The sequence below is a fragment of the Bombina bombina genome, chromosome 10 (assembly GCF_027579735.1).
Source record: "Bombina bombina isolate aBomBom1 chromosome 10, aBomBom1.pri, whole genome shotgun sequence".
NCBI classification, from domain to species: domain Eukaryota; kingdom Metazoa; phylum Chordata; class Amphibia; order Anura; family Bombinatoridae; genus Bombina; species Bombina bombina.
Window position 1 is genome coordinate 8131483 of NC_069508.1, and position 19678 is coordinate 8151160.

The 19678-nt window shown below is 42.0% G+C and overlaps 1 protein-coding gene across 6 annotated transcripts in view; it reads right to left on the reverse strand.

The window, feature by feature from the left end:
* The window catches only part of LOC128641190 (collagen alpha-1(XI) chain-like), a 222453-nt gene that overhangs the window by 32491 nt on the left and 170284 nt on the right, over positions 1–19678 (reverse strand). For all 6 annotated transcript variants that reach the window (XM_053693756.1, XM_053693757.1, XM_053693754.1 and 3 more), the window contains 2 exons: positions 13197–13250; positions 5197–5241 (listed from right to left, as the gene is read on the reverse strand). In XM_053693756.1, coding sequence (XP_053549731.1) covers positions 5197–5241; positions 13197–13250 — 99 coding nt within the window. The remainder of the gene's footprint in view (positions 1–5196; positions 5242–13196; positions 13251–19678) is intronic.

Consider the following 19678-nt stretch of genomic DNA (forward strand, 5'->3'; position numbering starts at 1 on the left):
CCCCTGTGTTTTTTTTCATTTGACCACAAGACATAGCTTTGGGCTGGTGTTTATTGTGTACACACATTTGTGTCTCAGTAAGATGTTGACCTGTGTACAACTAATACAGATATTTAAGATGGGTTCTGACATAGCTTGGGCTGGTGTATATTGTGTACACATATTTGTGTCTCAGTAAGATGTTGACCTGTGTACAACTAATAAAGATATTTAAGATGGGTTCTGACATCGCTGTGGGATTTAGGAAGAGATCTTCCCAGTAAATATTATCGGCAGCAGCAGCCTGCAGACTCAGGGCTTGAGGACAGTGACACAGACTGCACTAATAGAGAGCACAGGATTAGTGTGTTTGCTCACGTCTTAGGTCCACTTGTACAGCAGAATACATGAGCCGCTCACCACCGGGATGGGGCTTAAGTGCTATTAGCTCAGCTAACAAAGCAAACGCGACAACTTGTCTTGAGTCAGATAGATAAGTCCTCAGCCAGCTGCTAATAAAGACTAATCCGCAGTGACTGACGCAGGCCGGACCCTGTGCTTGGCAAACACACACTGCAATATGGCCACTAATGTGCTAAATGAATGAGCACCTGTAATCAGATGGCCACTGACTACTGCAGAAAAACTTTGTAGTCCTTTCTAATAGCCAGGACGTAAGGTGTATAGATATCTGGGCCCTACAATAAGTATTTATTATACCTTGTCATATCATGACACACACAGACACATATAGGTACACAGTGACACACACACAGTCATATCATGACACACAGAGACACATATTAGTACACAGTGACACACAGAGTAATATCATGACACACAGAGACACATATAAGTACACAGTGACACACAGAGTCATATCATGACACACAGAGACACATATAAGTACACAGTGACACACACAGTCATATCATGACACACATAGACACATATAGGTACACAGTGACACACACACAGTCATATCATGACACACACAGACACATAGGTACACAGTGACACACACACAGTCATATCATGACACACAGAGACACATATAGGTACACAGTGACACACACAATCATATCATGACACACAGAGACACATATAAGTACACAGTGACACACACACAGTCATATCATGACACACACAAACACATATAGGTACACAGTGACACACACAATCATATCATGACACACACAAACACATATAGGTACACAGTGACACACAGAGTCATATCATGACACACAGAGACACATATAGGTACACAGTGACACACACACAGTCATATCATGACACACAGAGACACATATAGGTACACAGTGACACACACAGTAATATCATGACACACAGAGACACATATAGGTACACAGTGACACACACAGTCATATCATGACACACAGAGACACATATAAGTACACAGTGACACACACACAGTAATATCATGACACACAAATACACATATAGGTACACAGTGACACACACACAGTCATATCATGACACACAGAGACACATATAGGTACACAGTGATACACACAATCATATCATGACACACACAGACACATATAGGTACACAGTGACACACACACAGTCATATCATGACACACACAGACACATATAGGTACACAGTGACACACACACAGTCATATCATGACACACAGAGACACATATAGGTACACAGTGATACACACAATCATATCATGACACACACAGACACATATAGGTACACAGTGACACACACACAGTCATATCATGACACACACAGACAAATATAGGTACACAGTGACACACACACAGTCATATCATGACACACAGAGACACATATAGGTACACAGTGACACACACAATCATATCATGACACTCAGAAACACATATAGGTACACAGTGACACACACACAGTCATATCATGACACACAGAGACACATATAGGTACACAGTGACACACACACAGTCATATCATGACACACAGAGACACATATAGGTACACAGTGACACACACACAATCATATCATGACACACACAGACACATATAGGTACACAGTGACACACACACAGTCATATCATGACACACACAGACAAATATAGTTACACAGTGACACACACCCTCATATCATGACACACACAGACACATATAGGTACACAGTGACACACACACAGTCATATCATGACACACAGAGACACATATAGGTACACAGTGACACACACCGTCATATCATGACACACAGAGACACATATAGGTACACAGTGACACACACACAGTCATATCATGACACACAGAGACACATATAGGTACACAGTGACACACACACACAGTCACATCATGACACACACAGACACATATAGGTACACAGTGACACACACAATCATATCATGACACACAGAGACACATATAGGTACACAGTGACACACACACAGTCACATCATGACACACAGAGACACATATAGGTACACAGTGACACACACACAGTCACATCATGACACACACAGACACATATAGGTACACAGTGACACACACCCTCATATCATGACACACACAGACACATATAGGTACACAGTGACACACAGAGTCATATCATGACACACAGAGACACATATAGGTACACAGTGACACACACAATCATATCATGACACACAGAGACACATATAGGTACACAGTGACACACACAGTCATATCATGACACACAGAGACACATTTAAGTACACAGTGACACACACACAGTCATATCATGACACACAGAGACACATATAGGTACACAGTGACACACACAATCATATCATGACACACAGAGACACATATAGGTACACAGTGACACACACAGTAATATCATGACACACAGAGACACTTATAGGTACACAGTGACACACACAATCATATCATGACACACACAGACAAATATAGGTACACAGTGACACACACACAGTCATATCATGACACACAGAGACACATATAGTTACACAGTCACACACAGAGTCATATCATGACACACAGAGACACATATAGGTACACAGTGACACACACAATCATATCATGACACACAGAGACACATATAGGTACACAGTGACACACAGAGTCATATCATGACACACAGAGACACATATAGGTACACAGTGACACACACACAGTCATATCATGACACACAGAGACATATATAGTTACACAGTGACACACACAATCATATCATGACACACAGAGACACATATAGGTACACAGTGACACACACAATCATATCATGACACACAGAGACACATATAGGTACACAGTGACACACACACACAATCATATCATGACACACAGAGACACATATAGGTACACAGTGACACACACACAGTCATATCATGACACACACAGACACATATAGGAACACAGTGACACACAGAGTCATATCATGACACACAGAGACACATATAGGTACACAGTGACACACAGAGTCATATCATGACACACAGAGACACATATAGGTACACAGTGACACACACACAGTCATATCATGACACACAGAGACACATATAGGTACACAGTGAAACACACACAGTCATATCATGACACACACAGACACATATAGGTACACAGTGACACACACACAGTCATATCATGACACACAGAGACACATATAGGTACACAGTGACACACACAGTCATATCATGACACACAGAGACACATATAGGTACACAGTGACACACACACAGTCATATCATGACACACACAGACACATATAGGTACACAGTGACACACACACAGTCATATCATGACACACACAGACACATATAGGTACACAGTGACACACACAGTCATATCATGACACACAGAGAAACATATAGGTACACAGTGACACACACAATCATATCATGACACACAGAGACACATATAGGTACACAGTGACACACACAATCATATCATGACACACAGAGACACATATAGGTACACAGTGACACACACCCTCATATCATGACACACAGAGACACATATAGGTACACAGTGACACACACAATCATATCATGACACACACAGACACATATAGGTACACAGTGACACACACACAGTCATATCATGACACACACAGACACATATAGGTACACAGTGACACACACCCTCATATCATGACACACAGAGACACATATAGGTACACAGTGACACACACAATCATATCATGACACACAAAGACACATATAGGTACACAGTGACACACACACAGTCATATCATGACACACAGTGACACACACACAGTCATATCATGACACACACAGACACATATAGGTACACAGTGACACACACCCTCATATCATGACACACAGAGACACATATAAGTACACAGTGACACACACAGTCATATCATGACACACAGAGACACATATAGGTACACAGTGACACACACACAGTCATATCATGACACACACAGACAAATATAGGTACACAGTGACACACACACAGTCATATCATGACACACACAGACACATATAGGTACACAGTGACACACACACAGTCATATCATGACACACACAGACACATATAGGTACACAGTGACACACACACAGTCATATCATGACACACAGAGACACATATAGGTACACAGTGACACACACAGTAATATCATGACACACACAGACACATATAGGTACACAGTGACACACACACAGTCATATCATGACACACACAGACACATATAGGTACACAGTGAAACACACACAGTCATATCATCACACACACAGACACATATAGGTACACAGTGACACACACACAGTCATATCATGACACACACAGACACATATAGGTACACAGTGACACACACACACACAGTCATATCATGACACACACAGACAAATATAGGTACACAGTGACACACACACAGTCATATCATGACACACACAGACACATATAGGTACACAGTGACACACACACAGTCATATCATGACACACAGAGACACATATAGGTACACAGTGACACACACAGTAATATCATGACACACACAGACACATATAGGTACACAGTGACACACACACAGTCATATCATGACACACAGAGACACATATAGGTACACAGTGACACACACACAGTCATATCATGACACACACAGACACATAGGTACACAGTGACACACACACACAGTCATATCATGACACACACAGACAAATATAGGTACACAGTGACACATTAACAGATACACACTGTAAGTATTTAAGAATGTATATATGTATGTATATATAACATATATCTTACGTACCTTTTCTCCTTTACCTCCCTTCAAACCACGGACACCATCTGCTCCCTATAACATAATTTATTGTTATTAAACATCAGAGGCACAATACATTTCGCATGCATTAGCTATAATATGTATAATATATGTATATATTGTTACTATATCATAAATATGCATCCCCTCCCCTTGTGGTATAAGTTAATGGCCTAAAATCATCTGCTGTGAGATTAACATCTCAAATGAGTTGCACAAATCAAATAGATTGGTACCCACAACTCATCATATATATAAATAAACCAATCACTTCTCAGGGCATAGAACAATCTCAACTGTGAAGGATACTGAGATCACAAAATTCCTTCTAAACTGTATAGAAAAAAAGTATCTGCCCGCACTAACATATGCAAGAAAAAAGTTTGTAGACAGTTAAAGAGAAAAAAAACAATATATAAACCAAAACAACTTTGTCAGCAATTATAACGGGACACGACTGCGAGATGAGATATAGTGAGATGATATAGTGAGAAACAACTGCGAGACAAGATATAGCGAGATACCACCACGAGACAAGATATAGTGAGACATCAAAGCAAGACAAGAGATAGTGAGACATAACCGCGAGACAAGATATAGTGAGACACAACTGCGAGACAAGATATAGTGAGACACCATAGCAAGACAAAATATAGTGAGACACCATAGCAAGACAAGATATAGTGAGACACCATAACAAGACAAGATATAGTGAGACACCACAGCAAGACAAGATATAGTGAGACACCACAGCAAGACAAGATATAGTGAGACACCACAGCAAGACAAAATATAGTGAGACACCATAGCAAGACAAGATATAGTGAGACACCATAGCAAGACAAGATATAGTGAGACACCACAGCAAGACAAGATATAGTGAGACACCACAGCAAGATAAGTTATAGTGAGACACCACAGCAAGACAAGATATAGTGAGACACCACAGCAAGACAAGATATAGTGAGACACCATAGCAAGACAAGATATAGTGAGACACCATAGCAAGACAAGATATAGCGAGGAACCAAAGCAAGCCAAGATATAGTGAGACACCATAGCAAGACAAGATATAGTGAGACACCACAGCAAGACAAGATATAGCGAGGAACCAAAGCAAGCCAAGATATAGTGAGACACCATAGCAAGACAAGATATAGTGAGACACCATAGCAAGACAAGATATAGTGAGACACCATAACAAGACAAGATATAGTGAGACACCACAGCAAGACAAGATATAGTGAGACACCACAGCAAGACAAGATATAGTGGGACACCATAGCAAGACAAGATATAGTGAGACACCACAGCAAGACAAGATATAGTGAGACACCACAGCAAGACAAGATATAGTGAGACACCAGAGCAAGACAAGATATAGTGAGACACCAAAGCAAGACAAGATATAGTGAGACACCATAGCAAGACAAGATATAGTGAGACACCACAGCAAGACAAGATATAGTGAGACACCATAGCAAGACAAGATATAGTGAGACACCAAAGCAAGACAAGATATAGTGAGACACCACAGCAAGACAAGATATAGTGAGACACCAAAACAAGACAAGATATAGTGAGACACCACAGCAAGACAAGATATAGTGAGACACCATAGCAAGACAAGATATAGTGAGACACCACAGCAAGACAAGATATAGTGAGACACCAAAACAAGACAAGATATAGTGAGACACCACAGCAAGACAAGATATAGTGAGACACCACAGCAAGACAAGATATAGTGAGACACCATAACAAGACAAGATATAGTGAGACACCACAGCAAGACAAGAGACAGTGAGACACCATAGCAAGACAAGATATAGTGAGACACCACAGCAAGACAAGATATAGTGAGACACCAAAACAAGACAAGATATAGTGAGACACCACAGCAAGACAAGATATAGTGAGACACCACAGCAAGACAAGATATAGTGAGACACCATAACAAGACAAGATATAGTGAGACACCACAGCAAGACAAGATATAGTGAGACACCATAACAAGACAAGATATAGTGAGACACCACAGCAAGACAAGATATAGTGAGACACCACAGCAAGACAAGATATAGTGAGACACCATAGCAAGACAAGATATAGTGAGACACCATAGCAAGACAAGATATAGCGAGACACCATAGCAAGACAAGATATAGTGAGACACCACAGCAAGACAAGATATAGTGAGACACCATAGCAAGACAAGATATAGTGAGACACCATAACAAGACAAGATATAGTGAGACACCACAGCAAGACAAGATATAGTGAGACACCACAGCAAGACAAGATATAGTGAGACACCACAGCAAGACAAGATATAGTGAGACACCATAGCAAGACAAGATATAGTGAGACACCACAGCAAGACAAGATATAGTGAGACACCACAGCAAGACAAGATATAGTGAGACACCATGACAAGACAAGATATAGTGAGACATAACCGCGAGACAAGATATAGTGAGACACCATAGCAAGACAAGATATAGTGAGACACCATAACAAGACAAGATATAGTGAGACACCACAGCAAGACAAGATATAGCGAGGAACCAAAGCAAGCCAAGATATAGTGAGACACCATAGCAAGACAAGATATAGTGAGACACCATAGCAAGACAAGATATAGTGAGACACCATAACAAGACAAGATATAGTGAGACACCACAGCAAGACAAGATATAGTGAGACACCACAGCAAGACAAGATAAAGTGAGACACCACAGCAAGACAAGATATAGTGAGACACCACAGCAAGACAAGATATAGTGAGACACCACAGCAAGACAAGATATAGTGAGACACCATAGCAAGACAAGATATAGTGAGACACCAAAGCAAGACAAGATATAGTGAGACACCACAGCAAGACAAGATATAGTGAGACACCACAGCAAGACAAGATATAGTGAGACACCACAGCAAGACAAGATATAGTGAGACACCACGACAAGACAAGATATAGTGAGACACCATGACAAGACAAGATATAGTGAGACACCATAGCAAGACAAGATATAGTGAGACACCACAGCAAGACAAGATATAGTGAGACACCATGACAAGACAAGATATAGTGAGACACCATGACAAGACAAGATATAGTGAGACACCATGACAAGACAAGATATAGTGAGACACCACAGCAAGACAATATATAGTGAGACACCATAGCAAGACAAGATATAGTGAGACACCAAAGCAAGACAAGATATAGTGAGACACCACAGCAAGACAAGATATAGTGAGACACCACAGCAAGACAAGATATAACGAGACACCATAGCAAGACAAGATATAGTGAGACACCATAGCAAGACAAGATATAGTGAGACACCATAGCAAGACAAGATATAGTGAGACACCACAGCAAGACAAGATATAGTAAGACACCATAGCAAGACAAGATATAGCAAGACACCATAGCAAGACAAGATATAGCGAGACACCACCGCGAGACAATATATAGTGAGACACCACCATGAGACAAGATATAGCGAGACACCACCGCGAGACAATATATAGTGAGACACCACAGCAAGACAAGATATAGCGAGACACCACCGCGAGACAATATATAGTGAGACACCACCATGAGACAAGATATAGAGAGACACCACCGCGAGACAAAATATAGTGAGACACCACTATGAGACAAGATATAGCGAGATACCACGGCGAGACAATATATAGTGAGACACCACCATGAGACAAGATATAGCGAGATACCACGGCGAGACAATATATAGTGAGACACCACCATGAGACAAGATATAGCAAGACATCACAGCAAGACAAGATATAGCGAGACTTGAGTGCGAGACAAGATATAGTGAGACACCACCGTGAGACAAGATATAGTGAGACAACACCGCAAGACAAGCTATAGTGAGACACAACAGCGAAACAAGTGAAAGCGATACACCACCACGAGACAAGATATAGTGAGACAAAACCACAAGTCAAGATATAGCGAGACACAACGACGAGACAACATGTAGTGAGACACAACGGCGAGACAAGTTATAGTGAAAAACAACTGCGAGACAAGATATAGTGAGACACCAGAGCAAGACAAGATATAGTGAGACACCACAGCAAGACAAGATATAGTGAGACACCACAGCAAGACAAGATATAGTGAGACACCACAGCAAGACAAGATATAGTGAGACACCATAGCAAGACAATATATAGTGAGACACCATAGCAAGACAATATATAGTGAGACACCATAGCAAGACAATATATAGTGAGACACCATAGCAAGACAAGATATAGTGAGACACCATGACAAGACAAGATATAGTGAGACACCATGACAAGACAAGATATAGTGAGACACCAAAGCAAGACAAGATATAACGAGACACCATAGCAAGACAAGATATAGTGAGACACCAAAGCAAGACAATATATAGTGAGACACCATAGCAAGACAATATATAGTGAGACACCATAGCAAGACAAGATATAGTGAGACACCAAAGCAAGACAATATATAGTGAGACACCATAGCAAGACAATATATAGTGAGACACCATAGCAAGACAATATATAGTGAGACACCATAGCAAGACAAGATATAGTGAGACACCAAAGCAAGACAAGATATAACGAGACAACATAGCAAGACAAGATATAGTGAGACACCAAAGCAAGACAAGATATAGTGAGACACCAAAGCAAGACAAGATATAGTGAGACACCATAGCAAGACAATATATAGTGAGACACCAAAGCAAGACAAGATATAACGAGACACCACAGCAAGACAAGATATAGTGAGACACCAAAGCATGACAAGATATAACGAGACACCATAGCAAGACAAGATATAGTGAGACACCAAAGCAAGACAAGATATAACGAGACACCATAGCAAGACAAGATATAGTGAGACACCAAAGCAAGACAAGATATAACGAGACACCATAGCAAGACAAGATATAGTGAGACACCAAAGCAAGACAAGATATAGTGAGACACCACAGCAAGACAAGATATAACGAGACACCATAGCAAGACAAGATATAGTGAGACACCAAAGCAAGACAAGATATAACGAGACACCATAGCAAGACAAGATATAGTGAGACACCACAGCAAGACAAGATATAACGAGACACCATAGCAAGACAAGATATAGTGAGACACCAAAGCAAGACAAGATATAACGAGACACCATAGCAAGACAAGATATAGTGAGACACCAAAGCAAGACAAGATATAGTGAGACACCATAGCAAGACAAGATATAGTGAGACACCACAGCAAGACAAGATATAGTGAGACACCAAAGCAAGACAAGATATAGTGAGACACCATAGCAAGACAAGATATAGTGAGACACCACAGCAAGACAATATATAGTGAGACACCAAAGCAAGACAAGATATAGTGAGACACCATAGCAAGACAAGATATAGTGAGACACCATAACAAGACAAGATATAGTGAGACACCACAGCAAGACAAGATATAGTGAGACACCAAAGCAAGACAAGATATAGTGAGACACCACAGCAAGACAAGATATAGTGAGACACCATAGCAAGACAAGATATAGTGAGACACCAAAGCAAGACAAGATATAACGAGACACCACAGCAAGACAAGATATAGTGAGACACCAAAGCAAGACAAGATATAGTGAGACACCACAGCAAGACAAGATATAGTGCGACACCACAGCAAGACAATATATAGTGAGACACCACAGCAAGACAAGATATAACGAGACACCATAGCAAGACAAGATATAGTGAGACACCAAAGCAAGACAAGATATAGTGAGACACCATAGCAAGACAAGATATAGTGAGACACCAAAGCAAGACAAGATATAGTGAGACACCAAAGCAAGACAAGATATAGTGAGACACCATAGCAAGACAAGATATAGTGAGACACCACAGCAAGACAAGATATAGTGAGACACCACAGCAAGACAATATATAGTGAGACACCATAGCAAGACAAGATATAGTGAGACACCAGAGCAAGACAAGATATAGTGAGACACCAAAGCAAGACAAGATATAACGAGACACCATAGCAAGACAAGATATAACGAGACACCATAGCAAGACAAGATATAGTGAGACACCAAAGCAAGACAAGATATAGTGAGACACCAAAGCAAGACAAGATATAGTGAGACACCAAAGCAAGACAAGATATAGTGAGACACCATAGCAAGACCAGATATAGTGAGAAACCATAGCAAGACAAGATATAACGAGACACCAAAGCAAGACAAGATATAGTGAGACACCACAGCAAGACAAGATATAGCGAGGAACCAAAGCAAGCCAAGATATAGTGAGACACCAAAACAAGACAAGATATAGTGAGACACCAAAACAAGACAAGATATAGTGAGACACCAGAGCAAGACAAGATATAGTGAGACACCAAAACAAGACAAGATATAGTGAGACACCACAGCAAGACAAGATATAGTGAGACACCAAAACAAGACAAGATATAGTGAGAAACCATAGCAAGACAAGATATAGTGAGACACCAAAACAAGACAAGATATAGTGAGACACCAGAGCAAGACAAGATATAGTGAGACACCAAAACAAGACAAGATATAGTGAGACACCAAAACAAGACAAGATATAGTGAGACACCAGAGCAAGACAAGATATAGTGAGACACCATAGCAAGACAAGATATAGTGAGACACCATAGCAAGACAAGATATAGTGAGACACCAAAGCAAGACAAGATATAGTGAGACACCACAGCAAGACAAGATATAGCGAGGAACCAAAGCAAGCCAAGATATAGTGAGACACCATAGCAAGACAAGATATAGTGAGACACCACAGCAAGACAAGATATAGTGAGACACCACAGCAAGACAAGATATAGTGAGACACCATAGCAAGACAAGATATAGCGAGGAACCAAAGCAAGCCAAGATATAGTGAGACACCATAGCAAGACAAGATATAGTGAGACACCATAGCAAGACAAGATATAGTGAGACACCAAAGCAAGACAAGATATAGTGAGACACCACAGCAAGACAAGATATAGTGAGACACCAAAGCAAGACAAGATATAGTGAGACACCACAGCAAGACAAGATATAGTGTGACACCAAAGCAAGACAAGATATAGTGAGACACCAAAGAAAGACAAGATATAGTGAGACACCACAGCAAGACAAGATATAGTGAGACACCATAGCAAGACAAGATATAGCGAGGAACCAAAGCAAGCCAAGATATAGTGAGACACCATAGCAAGACAAGATATAGTGAGACACCACAGCAAGACAAGATATAGTGAGACACCATAGCAAGACAAGATATAGTGAGACACCACAGCAAGACAAGATATAGTGAGACACCACAGCAAGACAAGATATAGTGAGACACCACAGCAAGACAAGATATAGTGAGACACCATAGCAAGACAAGATATAGTGAGACACCACAGCAAGACAAGATATAGTGAGACACCAAAACAAGACAAGATATAGTGAGACACCAAAGCAAGACAAGATATAGTGAGACACCATAGCAAGACAAGATATAGTGAGACACCATAGCAAGACAAGATATAGTGAGACACCATAGCAAGACAAGATATAGTGAGACACCATAGCAAGACAAGATTTAGTGAGACACCATAGCAAGACAAGATATAGTGAGACACCAAAACAAGACAAGATATAGTGAGACACCAAAACAAGACAAGATATAGTGAGACACCAAAGCAAGATAAGTTATAGTGAGACACCACAGCAAGACAAGATATAGCGAGACACCATGTTTTCATATATGTATGTTTCCCAGTGCTGTGTATTTAGGTATAACTGTGGGTACGACAGTTGTACTAATACATTTGTTCATGTGAGCAGTAGTCATACACGTGTATCACAGGACAAACATGTGAGTGAGAGTGATATACCTGTATGCGCAGTCATCATATACAGACAAAGCTCTACTTACCTTTACACCTCGAGGTCCAGGGTAACCAATTGGACCTTGGGGACCATTAGGACCCTATAAAACAAGGAAGAATTGTACATTATTATAAGAGTGGTTAATTTTCAGGGATATTTAGAAAATTTGCACATTAGGGAGGGACGCAGATAAAGTCCAAAGTCACATCCACAGACAATAGCATTATATGGCTTCAGATTACAGAGGTATACTCGGTGTGTCTCTGGCTATTGTCTGCCTCTCCCCTATATGATACAGCATCAGATTACATAACGATACGCGGTGTGTGTGACAAAACCAATCTCGCCACTGTACATTGGAGGGCCTGTTATGGAACATTCTTTGGGCTGGAGGTACATGGGCTTAAGGATACCCAGAGACTGCATGGAAATATGGAATGTTATATGCTGGACACCCCATGTACTTTCATACCTCTGTCTTATGTCTATGTCACCCTGTATCCATAAATACAGGATGGGTACAGGGTGTGAGTGCCCCTTGTGGGAGCAATTGTGACTCTATAAGCAAAGTGGGCATAAAAGACTTTATAGCTAATAAGAACTGTTCCTATATTCTGTAATAAGATGTATTCTATGTATGTTTAAGATCTGATTGTGTCTCAGGAGTCTGTCTGGGTAAACTGATTGTGTCATTGTGTGATTATGTTAACTAGACTGCCCAACATCAGATTGTCTGAGTAAACGTCCTTCCCTAGTTAATTAACTTAATATGTTAATCTGTTTTACCTGTGAATAGACAATTGTTTGATGCATTGTTCATATGTTTGCTTTACTGTTAAACCAATGCCCTTTGTAACCTGAAGCCAGGGATATAAATCTGTGTGCTGCCTTCAAATAAAGCATATATTCTGTTTAAACCTGAAAACTGGCTGGTTTGTGAATTGCTGATTCCCTATGCAGGACGTTGTTCCCTGGTATTAACCCTTGGTACACTGTTGGTACCGTAACATTGGTGGCAGCGACGGAATGAACCTTATCGCCCAGAAGAGCAACTACACAAGCCAGTAACCTCAGGAAGAGGGGGATTATTACAATACTGACTAAGATGGAAAAGAGAAAAGTAAATTTTGCAGCTTTTAAAAACTTCCTGGAAACAGAAGGAGAGATTGATGGGTACCTTGCGGATTTTGAGAGGCAATGTGCACTACACAAGGTACCCGCAGAGGACTGGGTCACGATATTATCTGGAAAATTATCCGGCCGGGCCAGAGAGGCTTTTCGGGCCATTCCAGATGAGGAAGTCAGGGATTATAATACTGTAAAAGAGGCTCTGCTCTCCAGGTATGCGGTTACACCGGAGGCATACCGGAGACGGTTCAGAGACACTGTTAAATTAGCTGGAGATTCCTACCTTGAGTGGGCATGTAAGGTGCACCGCACAGCAGCTCACTGGATAGCGGGGTGCCAAGCCATATCTGGGGAAGAGGTGCTGCAGCTATTCCTGTTGGAACATTGCTTCGACAAATTACCCGCAGGAGTTCGAGAGTGGGTTCGGGACCGTAAACCCTCCACCCTGCAGGAAGCGGCTCGCTTGGCAGATGAGTATACGGATGCCCGCAAACTGGACATTGCTACCACTAAGCCCCCTGCTAGAGTGGAGTACAGACCCCCAGTCACCCCAGCAGCTGCCAGTTACCAAACCCCGGCGCAACGCTATACCACACGGCCTCCGGCCACGAACTACCCTCAGAGAGCCCTGTTCAATTCGCGGGGCTACTCACAACCTATTCGGTGCTTTAGATGTAAGCAACTAGGGCACAAAAGACCAGAGTGTCCCCTAAACGCAGCGAACCAAGCGCAGTCCTGGAGAAGACCCGCCGGCGGAATCCCACGTAATCCTCAGCCTGCGGCCCGCTACGTAGAGGCGCAAGAATGCTGGAGCATCCTACATGAGGCAGACCTTGTGCAAGCTGCCCACCGGAATAACCGGCAACTGGTTAAAGTGAATGGGAAGAAGGTCAGTGGTCTACGGGATACTGGTGCTACCATGACCTTGCTTCAAAAGAACTTGGTGTCTGAGAAACAGTACACTGGAGACACTGTGGCTGTGAGGGTAGCAGGGGGCGATGTGTTCAGCCTACCTGTTGCCAGGGTACATTTGGATTGGGGAGTGGGCGCTAGACCTGTGAATGTGGGGGTCAAGAAGGACTTACCTGCTGATGTTCTTCTTGGAAATGACTTGGCCCCCCTTGTTTCTGCCTACGCTCCTATGGGTCCCGCTGATGTTAACTCTGTGACTACCCGTGCCCAGATCCGTGCAGCAGAGACTGACCCACCTGCTGCTAAGCCCCAGGACGCTGAGCTCAGTAAATCTCTATCCGCTATTGATATGTGGAGGTCCCGTTACAATGCGCTGATGAAGGAGAAGAGGAGCGCAGAGGAAAAAGCACGTTTAGAACAGGAATCTCTGCTAGACAAGCTGCACCGACAAACTGCAGAAAACACCAGCTTGAGAGTGGAACATGAAACATTAAAGACAAACTTAGTGACACTGGAGGAGAAGCTGACGCTGGCTCATAGTGAGGTGCAGCAACTCAAGGGCACCCTATGTCAGTATGAAGGGATTGTGGATACCTATAAAGAGCAGGTACAGAAAACTCGTAAAGAAGCTGATGGGATTTTGAAGGACTGTTTGGCCCTGGTCTGGGCACTGAGGAATTTGAACCCTTGTTTGTATGGACAGGAATTCTCTCTCATAACGGGAATACAGATGGATTGTCCCAGCAAACTGACATGCCTACCAGGCGCTCTGGTGGTATATGCCACAGTATATACCCTGGACAGCCGAGCATGACAAACCAGAGGGAGAGGAGTTTGATGGTCCTGTCCCCCAGCAACACGGCTGTTTAGCCAAAGGGGAGACGATTGGTCTCCCCCTCCAGCAGCACAGCTATGTATCCGAAGGGGAGACAGTCGGTCTTCCCCTCCAGCAACCAGGCTCCCACCAGGCTACTTCCATGGTAGTGCTGGCACCCGGGCAGAGTACAGCTGGTCTCTGCCCACCTCGCAACCCACCAATTCAGCGTACCAGTCCCCCACACAGCTGTGGTGAGGCACCTGGACATGGACAAGTTTTCCCCGTACTCAGGTGTAGTAACCATTTATTGTGGGTGGGCTGTACTACTAATTGTGTTTTATGGGTGGGTTGCTGGACTAACCAGGGCACTGACCGGCAGGAGGTCAGATACCCTGTTAGTCTGTTTGGAAAAGGGGAGAGATGTGACAAAACCAATCTCGCCACTGTACATTGGAGGGCCTGTTATGGAACATTCTTTGGGCTGGAGGTACATGGGCTTAAGGATACCCAGAGACTGCATGGAAATATGGAATTTTATATGCTGGACACCCCATGTACTTTCATACCTCTGTCTTATGTCTATGTCACCCTGTATCCATAAATACAGGATGGGTACAGGGTGTGAGTGCCCCTTGTGGGAGCAATTGTGACTCTATAAGCAAAGTGGGCATAAAAGACTTTATAGCTAATAAGAACTGTTCCTATATTCTGTAATAAGATGTATTCTATGTATGTTTAAGATCTGATTGTGTCTCAGGAGTCTGTCTGGGTAAACTGATTGTGTCATTGTGTGATTATGTTAACTAGACTGCCCAACATCAGATTGTCTGAGTAAACGTCCTTCCCTAGTTAATTAACTTAATATGTTAATCTGTTTTACCTGTGAATAGACAATTGTTTGATGCATTGTTCATATGTTTGCTTTACTGTTAAACCAATGCCCTTTGTAACCTGAAGCCAGGGATATAAATCTGTGTGCTGCCTTCAAATAAAGCATATATTCTGTTTAAACCTGAAAACTGGCTGGTTTGTGAATTGCTGATTCCCTATGCAGGACGTTGTTCCCTGGTATTAACCCTTGGTACACTGTTGGTACCGTAACAGTGTGTATCTGGGTTTTGTATTTCTCTCCCCTGTATGATACAGCATCAGATTACATAACGATATGTAGAGTGTATCTGGTTATTGTATTTCTCTCCCCTGTATGATACAGCATCAGATTACAGAGGTATACTCGGTGTGTCTCTGGCTATTGTCTGCCTCTCCCCTGTATGATACAGCATCAGATTACATAACGATACGCGGTGTGTATCTGGTTATTGTATTTCTCTCCCCTGTATGATACAGCATCAGATTACATAACGATACGCAGTGTGTATCTGGGTTTTGTATTTCTCTCCCCTGTATGATACAGCATCAGATTACATAACGATATGTAGAGTGTATCTGGTTATTGTATTTCTCTCCCCTGTATGAGACAGCATCAGATTACAGAGGTATACGCGGTGTGTATCTGGCTATTGTCTGCCTCTCCCCTATATGATACAGCATCAGATTACATAACGATACGCAGTGTGTATCTGGGTTTTGTATTTCTCTCCCCTGTATGATACAGCATCAGATTACATAACGATATGTAGAGTGTATCTGGTTATTGTATTTCTCTCCCCTGTATGAGACAGCATCAGATTACAGAGGTATACTCGGTGTGTCTCTGGCTATTGTCTGCCTCTCCCCTATATGATACAGCATCAGATTACATAACGATACGCGGTGTGTATCTGGGTTTTGTATTTCTCTCCCCTGTATGATACAGCATCAGATTACAGAGGTATACTCGGTGTGTCTCTGGCTATTGTCTGCCTCTCCCCTATATGATACAGCATCAGATTACATAACGATACGCGGTGTGTATCTGGGTTTTGTATTTCTCTCCCCTGTATGATACAGCATCAGATTACATAACGATATGTAGAGTGTATCTGGTTATTGCCTTTGTCTCCCCTGTATGATACAGCATCATTTTAAATAGTGATACCCGGTGTGTCTCTGGCTATTGTCTGCCTCTCCCCTGTATGATACAGCATCAGATTACAGAGATATACCCGGTGTGTCTCTGGCTATTGTCTGCCTCTCCCCTATATGATACAGCATCAGATTACATAACGATACGCGGTGTGTATCTGGGTTTTGTATTTCTCTCCCCTGTATGATACAGCATCAGATTACATAACAATATGTAGAGTGTATCTGGTTATTGTATTTCTCTCCCCTGTATGATACAGCATCAGATTACATAACGATATGTAGAGTGTATCTGGTTATTGTATTTCTCTCCCCTGTATGATACAGCATCAGATTACATAACGATATGTAGAGTGTATCTGGTTATTGTATTTCTCTCCCCTGTATGATACAGCATCAGATTACATAACGATATGTAGAGTGTATCTGGGTTTTGTATTTCTCTCCCCTGTATGATACAGCATCAGATTACATAACGATATGTAGAGTGTATCTGGTTATTGTATTTCTCTCCCCTGTATGATACAGCATCAGATTACAGAGGTATACTCGGTGTGTCTCTGGCTATTGTCTGCCTCTCCCCTATATGATACAGCATCAGATTACATAACGATACGCGGTGTGTATCTGGGTTTTGTATTTCTCTCCCCTGTATGATACAGCATCAGATTACAGAGATATACCCGGTGTGTCTCTGGCTATTGTCTGCCTCTCCCCTGTATGATACAGCATCAGATTACATAACGATATGTAGAGTGTATCTGGTTATTGCCTTTGTCTCCCCTGTATGATACAGCATCATTTTAAATAGTGATACCCGGTGTGTCTCTGGCTATTGTCTGCCTCTCCCCTGTATGATACAGCATCAGATTACAGAGGTATACCCGGTGTGTCTCTGGCTATTGTCTTTCTCTCCCCTGTATGATACAGCATCAGATTACATAGTGATACCCGGTGTGTCTCTGGCTATTGTCTGCCTCTCCCCTGTATGATACAGCATCAGATTACAGAGATATACCCGGTGTGTCTCTGGCTATTGTCTGCCTCTCCCCTATATGATACAGCATCAGATTACATAACGATACGCGGTGTGTATCTGGGTTTTGTATTTCTCTCCCCTGTATGATACAGCATCAGATTACATAACGATATGTAGAGTGTATCTGGTTATTGTATTTCTCTCCCCTGTATGATACAGCATCAGATTACATAACGATATGTAGAGTGTATCTGGTTATTGTATTTCTCTCCCCTGTATGATACAGCATCAGATTACATAACGATATGTAGAGTGTATCTGGTTATTGTATTTCTCTCCCCTGTATGATACAGCATCAGATTACATAACGATATGTAGAGTGTATCTGGGTTTTGTATTTCTCTCCCCTGTATGATACAGCATCAGATTACATAACGATATGTAGAGTGTATCTGGTTATTGTATTTCTCTCCCCTGTATGATACAGCATCAGATTACAGAGGTATACTCGGTGTGTCTCTGGCTATTGTCTGCCTCTCCCCTGTATGATACAGCATCAGATTACATAACGATACGCGGTGTGTATCTGGTTATTGTATTTCTCTCCCCTGTATGATACAGCATCAGATTACATAACGATACGCAGTGTGTATCTGGGTTTTGTATT